Here is an 11,006-nt window from a genome sequence, read left to right as displayed (position 1 = left end):
TCGCGGATGTTCAGACCATCGGGATCAATTGTTCTGCCTTTTTGAGTGGGGTGGGGTGGTACTCCCAGAAAAATTGGGAGGAGGTGTACGGCTCGCTTCCAGCTGAAACCCTCACCCTACTTTTGACCAAAATTTGCGATTGTCCCTCCCTTATTTATGACCTGACCAAAAATTCGACACCCTCGGCTGGCACAGTTAAACCTAAACATAATTTATGAACGGCTTTTGATGATTGTCTTATTGATAATGATCAAAAAGTTGCTTCTTCTAAACAACATATCCAATTCAAGACTAGGGTGCAAAAACCGTACCCTATTTTGGACCAAAATTGATACCCTTTTTATGACCATAAAACGGCTCAAAAACCATACCGTACCATTTGGGGTCGCACATACCTTAATAGCCCATAAAAGGGTGTACCTCTCCCGGGACACTAAACACAATAACCTAGAGACAGTAAACACCATAAATTGTTGAAAAGAGAAGTTCGAAAAAGAATCAGACAGGCTTATTGGGACCACGTGAACACTACGTTTGAGGAATCAGTTGGTGATTGGCAAAGTCCTACTTGCTGCAGTAAACGTTTCTACTCCTTCATTAAACGTGCACGTACAGAAAAAAGAAACTTGTATTTCCTCCTTGAAATTAGGAGATCTAGTGCTGACTGACTCGTCTGCCGGGCAAAGCACAACTGTTAAATAATAATGTCGAGAGTGTTTTCTCCCAGCCTGGTCCAGTGAAGCTTGCACACATTTCCGAGGCAGCATTAAACTTACTATGTCCGGCAAGGACTGCCATCTTGATACAGTTGTGGCTCCTTGAATTGACACTTCGGTGCAAGGGGTCAGAAAACTACAGTCTGAGAAGTTTGATTTCAGTTTGGTATTTGTTCGATGAGATTTTCCATTTATATTGTTTGTCCTTCAGTTTTGAGCTTGAGTAATCTCAAACAACACAAAACATAACTAGTGAAAAATATTTTTACACTAGAAAAGTTGATACTTCGGTTAACTTCGGTTAACTTCGGTTAGCATTAACCGGCTTTCGAACAACCTGGTTTGTTGAGGGTCTCTGCTCACCTTTCATAAAGAATCGCTTTTACAGTGTATCAACAATGTCGCCCCACACAGCAGCAAATAAAGATTAATATTTAGTTAACTGAACCGTGATATGTTCTATGATTTGATTTCGTCAGCAAAGTTAAAATATAAGAATCATATGACTTGCTACGTAAGCATCATGCATGAGCTAACATCACGCCACTGCCATGTCATCATTGAAAATAAGCATGAAATATGCTAAACAAATAATCACGTCTTGGTTCAGAAGTGCTGAGATTTAGCATTGTATAAATTTTGATAATTAGTTTATTTTTGTTTAACTATTACAAAGAAACCTGACTAGAAACATCGACCTCCGTAATCATGTGATCATCAGGTGATTCATCAACATTCAGTTCGTTTTTCCGAAACGAAAGGAAAACATTCTGTAGTCATCCCTTGCTTTCCTGCCCTTGGATTTTCGGCGGTTTTAAGGAAAAGAGATGGCACTGTGCGGAGTTTTCAAAAATAGCTCAGTGTGGAGAATTTGATACTTTTCGGGGCCTCCCGGTATTGTTAAGGGTCAGCGTTAAGAAAAACAGAGAGAGCCCAATATTATTTCTAATCCTCTCAAGTGTACAATACAAAAAACTGATTACGTAGCAAATGTATTCCTACGGCTAACAAAATTCAAGGCTACAGCTTAATACAATCTAACAAAGAAACTTGAGGATCAGGTTTTTTCTTGGCTTGAAGCGATTGTCATTACTTAGGGAAAAAAAGCGAAAATTGGGAAAGAGAAAAAAAAAGGTCCCTCGAGAAAAGGAGGTCAATCCAACGTGAAAAAAAGACATTATTTAGCTTGCCGCGGTAATGTTTATTAAATTTCTTCTTTATTTGAAAGCCAGGGAGTATTATGCCTAGCAAAACATAGATTTCGATGATTTATCATATATTTTCACGATATTCAGAGTTTTTCTTTTTCTCTCCGGCTGACCAAAGATTTGAATTCCCTAAAAAGGAAACAAGCACAGCTCTCAGTGGGGCCTAAGATACTTAGCTTAAGCTTGTAAGTTCTTGATATGTAGGGGAAACGTAAAGAAAATATTCGATGAATCAGAAACCCCTTTGGTTCTGATTCAACGAACTGTATGATGATCATCTGCTAAGATCTAAGTCGTGAAGGTTGAGAAAATAAGTATTCAGGATCGGTAAAGATCTGTGAAGTCAAAGATCAAATGTACTGTCATACAAATGCTGAGATACAGCATCAAGTGCAAGCTCCCCTTGCCTGTTCCAGGCTCTCAGTTTGTAGGGACGCGCAAACATGCAGGGAAGGTGGCGAGCACAATCTGGGGATCTGGGGATTGAAAGGTTGTTCGGAAGCCGGTTTACGCTAACCCAAAATTAAAAGTTAACTTAAGTATTATTCTTTCTCGTAAAAAATTGTTTTTCACTGCTTGTACTTTGCTTAGTTTGAGATTATTTAAACTCAAAACTAGAGAGCAAACGATATAAGCAGAAAACTCCACCGAAAAGTTACTAAACTAAAAGCAAAATTTTCTCTAAACCTGGGTTAGCTCAATCAGGCTTTGAAAAACCCGCTCCAGAAGGTTTGTTGAGGGTTTCTGCTCAATGTGAGACACTTTTGAGAGAGAATCTCTTTAGCTCTCTTTAACAACAATTTCACCCCACACAGCAGCAAATAAAGATTAATATTAAGTTTACTAAGCCCTGATATGATCTGATATGCTCTATGATTTGAGTTCGTCAGAAACTTAAAATATAAGAATCATATGACTTGCTACGTAAGCACCGTGCATGGGATAACATCACGCCACTGCCATGTCATCATTGAAAATAAGCATGAAATATGCATTACAAATGATCACATGACTTGGTTTAGAAGTGCTGAGATTCAATAGCATTGTATAAATTTTGATAATTAGTTTCCTTTGATGAACTTTTTACAAAGGAGCTTGACTAAAATCATTGACCTCACTTATCATGTGATCATCATGTGATGCATAACATTCAGTTCTTTCTTCCGAAACGAAACGAAAAGTCATTCCTTGGTTTCCTGTCCTTATATTTTCGGTTTTAAGGAAAATATTCAGCATAAATTTTGCATATATTTTGGGGAGTTTTCTGAAATAGCCCAGTGGAAAATTTCATACTTTTGGCGGGGGTCTCAATGTTGTCAAGAGAAACGGAGTTAGCGGAACAATTTATCTTATTCCTCTCAAGTAAACAATGCAAAAAAGCTGATTACGTTGCAAATGTTTTCTACAGCCAGATTTTCATTTCGCAAAGTACAGGTTTTTCACTTGGCAAAGATTATTTCTGGGTTTGATGTGACTGTCATTACTCAGAAAAAAAAATTGACGATGAAGAAAAAGGACCGTTTCAAAACCGAGAAGCATTTTTGTGGCTTGAAAACTGCTCGACTGAAAGCGGCCTTCTGTCACAATTTAAATAATATTGAAGTGATTAAAATGGTGCAGAAGTTTGATCGAGCATTCATTTACTATCTTTTGAGACACAAAGCGTCGAACTCTGACTTTGAGCTAACGAAGCGAAGATTATCAATTAGCGTGCGACATAGCACGTTTGCTCGCTAGCTAGTTGCTGAATAGAAATCTCGCTTGGAATAATTTACATTTTCTTGTGGTGCATTATTGTTGCTTTTGTACGACATTCACGAACAAGACGATGTTAAAAACATGTAAAACAAAGCAGTGCCGATTAATGGATTCTCTAAGATTTAATGCTTTTATTGAATTTAATACTTCTAAATCAGTAAAGCTATACAAGAGAAACATCGAAATTTACACCACCAAATTCTAATTTTTTATTATATATTATTGTAAACTAACCACATATTTTAAAAACTTCAGATAGTAGATAAACAGTGAATGAATAAAATGTTTTTAAAAAGAAATAAATTTTCCAGAAAACACAGCCAAATTTACACCTTTGCTGATTGATAATTCAATGGCTAAAATAAGTGTTTTGTTCAAAACTGTATTCAACTGTCTCTAATCTTTGCTCAGTTGTTAGATAATTATTACGTCGTTGCTCTTCACGTAGCAACCTATACAAATAATACTTTGCCTGATTGGTTGCCATAATAAACGAGGACGGCAGCTGAAAAAAGCTTACTTATAAATTAAATTCGCGGGGACAACCTGTAAATTAAATGCACGGAATTGCAGTTGCGATGCAAAATCTGCGGTAAAAGGCAATTCGAAGACTAGTAATTAAGGCTATATGGGAAGGGATTTATACGAAACATCAAAAAAGTTACGTAGAAAACTGTGACGTGTGAATGTAGTCGCGCCGAGACGCGCCGGTTTTGCTTGAAGGACCAGCTGCAATTTCTCGGTCGCCATTTTGAATGCTAAATTTAAACCGTGCCTAATTATATGCATTAATAAGAGGCATGCACTTGAGCGACAGTCCGGTCCACTTTCGTTTCTAACGTACTTGGGAAAAGATGGAATAGATTTAGGACAATTTTCTTTCCCTTTTCTACCATGGCTAATCGCTTTAGACAATTTCGCTTGCTGGTGTGGAAGAACTTTATCCTTCAGGTTAGTAGAGCTCTTGTTGTTGGAGTGAAAGTTGCAAACAAACAAGGAGATGAAATGACACAGCAAAACTTAAGCCTTATGTCGCCTTGAATAGAATCGTCGTCGAAGCTACTAATATTTATTTCTATATTTTTCTTCAAGTTCCGCCGGCCCGCTGGAACTGTATTTGAAATAATATTACCAGTAGTTCTCATTGGAGTTTTAATTCTGCCAAAGTAAGTAATATTACGTAATATTCATATTTCGAAAGTAATGTTTACTCTGTGATAGATTTACGGAGGAAAACAGCTGAAGAAGTCTTATTTTAAAAATTTGAAGGCTAGATGGAGAAATGTTTTACAAGTTGTGACAAAGAAAACGCTACACATGCAAATTCTGTCGAATATTAAGGCAAACAAAAAAATAGATCATGTTCAAGCAGAAATTTTAAATTTTACAAGTTCATGCTGCAGGCTTACAAGCACTTGCTTCCGACGACGACAAAGAACAACTCAAATACGTAGTCCCCTTTTTTTCATGCCAGTCCACACTTATCGTCACATAACTGTTTCTAAATTTAAAACTTGTGCCGGCAATTACAAGCTGTGATATCGTGCTAGCGGTCTGTCATCGGGGTTTCATGTTCTTACAGCATTAAGTGAGTAAACAACAGACCGATATATCAATATTTCCTGCACGTATGTAAAACAATATTTCACGCGTGAGTTCACCTTCGAAAAAGATCAACTCACGAAGAAATTTGTGTCAATGTGTGTCAACACGTCGAGAAGATCAGCAAACAGTGATATGTTAGTGATATAAAGGTGCTCTAGCTGCCAGGTGTTCAAATACATTCTATTTCTGCCTAAGACGACGCAAGTGAAATAGTTCTTTACTATTAAACTAGCAAAACTGAAGGAAACGATATTGCTCTTTGGATTATAAAAGTTGTAATAAAAACATTTACGCAAATATAATGATTTCTGCTTCATGAAAAATTAGATTACACTTAATCTAATTTTTGTTTGAAATTTGTAGACTGTTCATAAAGACAGAAGACTTCTGCTTCAGTATGTATGACTTTATTACACAATAAATGCTTTTAAATTCTACCTTTAAATGTTCTCAGAAACTTAGGTAACAGTTACCATAGAATAAGTGTTTTTCTTCTGTTTATTGGAGCTGGTTGACAGTGCATATTGTGTTCAGAAGTGCTAGTGGGGGGTGGGGGGAGGGAGGGGGCTTTTGTTGAAAATAAGGTAGATTAAACAGAAACCTTCTTAGTCCTATTAACACTGTTCCGGGGTTGAAATTCATTTCTTTTTTCCTTCAGGTCAATAATATGCTGCAGTGTAATGTAGTATGCCAGTTTTACACATTGCAAAGGTTTCATTGGCATTGTTATTTATTGCAGGCACTTTTGACTCATTACCATTGTCATCCAAAGATCTGCCAAGGGCTGTTTTGGATAGTTTAGTTTCAGAAGATGACTTGAAAAAGATATATCAACAGCCTGGTAGTTCTCAAAATGCCAGCAGTGTGAACATGACTGCACTTACCATGGCTGCATTAAAAAGTGTTGAAAACAATACACATGTTGCTTATTACCCACCGTCACCTTCAGGTATGAGCTAGTAGTGATCGATGATTGACAGAAAAACTTTGTGCTCAGAAAATCTCTGTGTCCCTGGGGGTTGTCCCAGAAAAATTGGGTGGGGGGTGTGCAGCCAGCTTCCCAAAACTCTTACCCTATTTGAGACCAAAATCTGGAACCAGTATGATCATGACCTTAATTAACTAAACATTTGATACCTTATCTAAGACCTGTGGTCTGTTTCTTGAAGGTCCCGAAAAGTTTTCGCAACCAGAAAGCCGTAGCAAAATCTCAAGCCTTATCATGATTACAGAGCTGCTTTATTCATATATTTGCAATATCAACAGAGGTTCCCTTCATACAAGAAGTTTCAGGCATAGACACCTCTCAGTTTTTACATACAGATAAATTAAAAATGGCTTTACAGGCCTGAGAAGTTTCCAGGACTTTCGAGAAACAGGCCCCTGACCCTTAAGGTAATTCCCCTGAAATAAACTGCACATAGATTTTTGTTCAAACTTTGTCCAATGAATGTTTATCATATGAGAACTTTAATTATGAAATAAAAAAGGGGGTGCCCATGCTCTTTAAGGAGCAGTGAGGCATTGAAAATGTCCCATTTTAGCATTATTTAATGCTTATTACAAGAACACATTCCAAGTTATTGTAAACTCTTTGTGCATGTGAGCCCAGACTCATGAAAACACGTCTCAAACTACAGTCAATACTTGTGTCAGACACAAATAAATGTTTTAAATTTGATTTTGACAGACAGCTGAATCCTTGTTAAAATACTGGAACTAAATTGCTTGTCACGGCTATCAAACTGCAAAATAGAAAAGACTACAGTGCAGCTGCTATTTTCCTTATTTATTCAATTTTCAACAATAGAAATCAGATCAATCTTTTCTCACGCAAAGCTAATGATTGGTTGATTGAAATGACTGGAAAAAATTTTGGGGTGCCCGAGCTCATTAGTGAGCTATAGCCATTTTTCAACTGACAGAACTCATAATCAAGGCAAATCTGCCATGTTTTCAATGTGCGCGTGCACGAATGCACGCTAATGACGCCATAAATTGTGTGCAGTAAGGATGTGCAATGCAATACTGGGGAATGACCTTAAATCGATACCCCATTTCAGACATGCTTTATGATATAGAGACAAATGCTAAAGGCATTGTTGAGGGCTTTTGTTGATGGTCATATTGATAATGATGAAAAAGTAGTTACATCTAAAAAACATGCTCAATTTAAGACTCAAGAGTACAAAAACCATACCCTATTTGAGACCACAATGGCCAAAATTGATACCCTATTTCTGACCAAAACAGCTACAAAACCATACCATTTGCGGCTGCACATACCTATACAACCCATATAGGAGAGAACCCCCCTGGCCCTATCACCTCATAGAAATTGAGAGAGAATAATCGCATTGTTTCATTAGTAGATTTCTTTTGATTTCCAATTGTCTCTCAAAACAGTATTAAACTTTATGCTTTTAAGCAATATCGTGTGGACTGAATTGTTTTTTGAAACTTGCAGTTGTGCTTGTGCACTCCTCAGTGCATGGAAAAATAATTGAGGTTTTATAGTTGATTAACAGTTTTTTTTCTTCTTTAAGTGTTCTTGAGAACTGAATTTAATCCAGTAAGGCATTTCTAAAACTTATTGAAACATCAAGAGAAATCAGAAAATGTTGGCATATGTGCCGACGACATATATATGAGGAAAACCTTTATATGATATTGATCAAATTTGTGAGAAACAGAGGATATTATGTGGCCATGCAGAGGAATGAGTGTGTCAGTGTTGAAAAATACATGAGAAGAGATTTTTTGTATCTCTAAGTGGACATGTAATGTTCTCTTTATATAAATATAAACACCAATGAGATACCAAACAATTTATCTTTTGTTGTGAAAGGTGATCTTTCTACATGTGAAGATAACAATCATGTTATTTTCACATGAGAAGATATCATGATTTCGAGCAAAACATCACCTGGTATTTCATTGGTGTTTATATAATAATTAAGTTCAATCCTTCAGGGGTTTCTATCTGGTGAACATGTTCTTATTAGTGATTATTAGCAATTCATGAACATTCTCAGACATGTTTAATTTATTTTCATGAATACCTTTTAGTGACAAAGGTCATGATGAGGGTAGCAGCAATGACTGGTTTGAAAGTGATTTCAAGTAGTCTTTTCCATAAAGAAAATTGGTCATCTGCTGATGAAATGGCAAAGGAAGCCTCACAACATGATGAGTACTATGCAGGTACATAACCACTAACAATTATTATAATTAATTTGCTTTTATTACAGGACTAAGGGGCCAATAACTAACATCATTTTAATTCTGAAACTATCTTAGCAAATGTAGTAATTGTAAGTAGTAACATTATGGTAAATAGTTGTGCATTTTTGTCATGAGCCCCTGGCTCGGGAGATTGGGCAACCACTCCCCATGTTTATGACTCAAAATAAATTTACCGTACCTTACCTTATCAACCAATCAGATTGTTCTATTGCCAGTTCAATTTTGTGCTGAGGTCAAATTTGTGAAAAGTGCTTGAGAAATTGGTCCATGTGCACGAGCTGATGTGAGATCAGTTAATTATTATATTAGCCTGTGAGGGGGCCTGTGCCTCCTTTCTTTCCTTGTGAAGAGGCTGCTTGTAGGCTACAGTATTATAGACCTACAAACTTGGAACTAATGTGTATACCATAATGCATAAGCTGTCATAAAGACACTAGTACATGACATACATTTAGGTATATATTACACTTTGTACCAATGCCACAGAAAATACTGACAGCCAATCAGAACGCAGGAAAGTGGTTGATATTCCAATTTGGACAGTATTAAATCCTGCCTTCCCATCATGCACCATGCAAATGTGTTGGCCACTCTATTTTCTGTCGCTTAGTACAAAATAGTTATAAAGGCTGATGTGTATGCCAAGAAAACTCAAGTGACATGTGGAGTATTCCACAGCATACCACTCAAATGTGTTGCATAACTAGTCTGTAGTATAATGATGATAATGATAATGATACTGATATTGATACTGATACTGATATTGATACTGATAATAATAATAATATTATTATTATTTAAGGAGGGTTTAAGGAATATGGTGATACCACTAATAATATATTCTTTCAGCCTAAATAATGAAATGTTTCTTATTGTTGAAAGAGCAAAAATTGATTGATGGTCAGGTCATGGTAGGGAATATATAGTTGTTAAAACACTTTCTTGTACTGTTTTATTTGTAGCTTTGGAATTTGACATTGATAAAGGTGCAACAAAACTTCCTAAACAGATCAAGTACAGCCTGCGGCTGTCACACACACTGGCTGGTGATCTGAAGCGCTGGCGGACTGAAAACACATACCCAGACTTTCAGGCTGTAGGGCCCAGGAAGGATGAGGAGAGGTCATAGATATGAAATGCAAAGCAATATGCAATTAGTTTGTAACACCAGTAGATTGATTCTGGTACAGTACCTTTAATTCCATTAAGTATCCCCCTTTAACATGGGAGTGCCCCTTAGCTTTCCCTAAGGCCAATTAGTTTCTGTATCCGAGAGGGACTTGAGTTGCATATATACCCAATTAAAGAACCTAGGGATACAGCTTAGATTTTATATACATTAAATAATCTTATGGTCACCCCATATACCTGAACATGTCAGCCTCGAGCAATTCTGCCATTACACCAACCAATTACCAGGTGCTTGGCCTGGTGATTGCACTCATGATATCTGCCTTAGATATGGGGCTTGTGGTCAGTATCTAATAGCAATTGTTACACAGCACCTGTACAACTATGTAGGCTTGCTTTTCAGGGTAAACTTTTGGGTCAGAGGTTTGCTGTGCAATGTCTCAGCATTAAGCTTAAACCTACAGCTGTATTGTAATACTGTCAGTAGCTGTACATACTTAATAAAACTGCTGATTTTCTTTTGTTTTCTCTAGCCGTTGTTGTGAGGGCTATAAGTCACGCTTTGTGCTGTTGCAGTATGCAGTTGACATGGCCATCATTGTAGAACAGTCTAATAACCTGACTCAGCCAATACCATTAAAATTGCAGGTACACCTCTCTATCTCACTTAAGACTTTATCTTCATGTAGATCCCTGAGTGAATACCATTTTGCCATTGATTTAATATATTTTTTTTGGTTCTCTTTGTAGCAATTTCCTTATCCAAAGTTCACTCAGAATTTCTTCATACAGACAGTAGAGGGATTGCTTCCTCTTTTAATGACACTAGCCTTCATGTACTCAGCTGTAATGGTTATCAAGGTCAGTTGCTATAAATGCATATAGTTTTTACTGACATTAATGAAGCTGCACTGGGCTTGTATTTCCAAGTACATACTACATGTATTAGAAAAGTGAAACAAATGTCAACTATAATGATTATATTCCTGAATTAGAGACCAAGAAAAGGTAGATAATCAAACTTACAAAATCGTGCTACCTAGCCTGCAAGTGGAAATTTTGTTGTGAGCCAAATTATGGCCTACAGAGATAACTACAGGTACTTGTAATAATTATATATTATTGTTAGAGCAACTTTCAGGTGAGTGTCAAAAGTAATCAGGCAATTACGTTGGTTTTGGTTTTACCACGGTTTGAGATTGGCTGAGTAGTCTAATTGGTTTCACAACACTCAATCAAAAAACGCTCTATCATTATTGATCCATAGAATAAGTATTATTTTCTATGAGGACTAACTGAGGCTGACTAGTAAAGAAAATAGTTGTGAAGGAAGAGCAAGAGA

At 36.7% G+C, this 11,006-nt stretch overlaps 1 protein-coding gene across 1 annotated transcript in view; it reads left to right on the top strand.

Annotated features, from left to right (window-relative positions):
- Positions 1–4,416: 4,416 nt before the first annotated feature.
- Positions 4,417–11,006, top strand: part of LOC110048008 (phospholipid-transporting ATPase ABCA3-like) — a 31,917-nt gene continuing 25,327 nt past the window's right edge. The window contains exons 1-8 of the mRNA XM_089296737.1: positions 4,417–4,633; positions 4,775–4,848; positions 5,651–5,682; positions 6,027–6,236; positions 8,357–8,491; positions 9,496–9,655; positions 10,198–10,312; positions 10,415–10,525. Of these exons, the coding sequence (XP_089152863.1) occupies positions 4,577–4,633; positions 4,775–4,848; positions 5,651–5,682; positions 6,027–6,236; positions 8,357–8,491; positions 9,496–9,655; positions 10,198–10,312; positions 10,415–10,525 (894 nt within the window). The 5' untranslated portion in view covers positions 4,417–4,576. The remainder of the gene's footprint in view (positions 4,634–4,774; positions 4,849–5,650; positions 5,683–6,026; positions 6,237–8,356; positions 8,492–9,495; positions 9,656–10,197; positions 10,313–10,414; positions 10,526–11,006) is intronic.

Source organism: Orbicella faveolata, unplaced genomic scaffold, assembly GCF_042242905.1.
Source record: "Orbicella faveolata isolate gen_17 unplaced genomic scaffold, um_ofav_v1 contig_27, whole genome shotgun sequence".
NCBI classification, from domain to species: Eukaryota; Metazoa; Cnidaria; class Anthozoa; order Scleractinia; family Merulinidae; genus Orbicella; species Orbicella faveolata.
The sequence above is the reverse complement of the archived record's forward strand: the minus strand, read 5'-3'. Positions and strand labels throughout refer to the sequence as shown.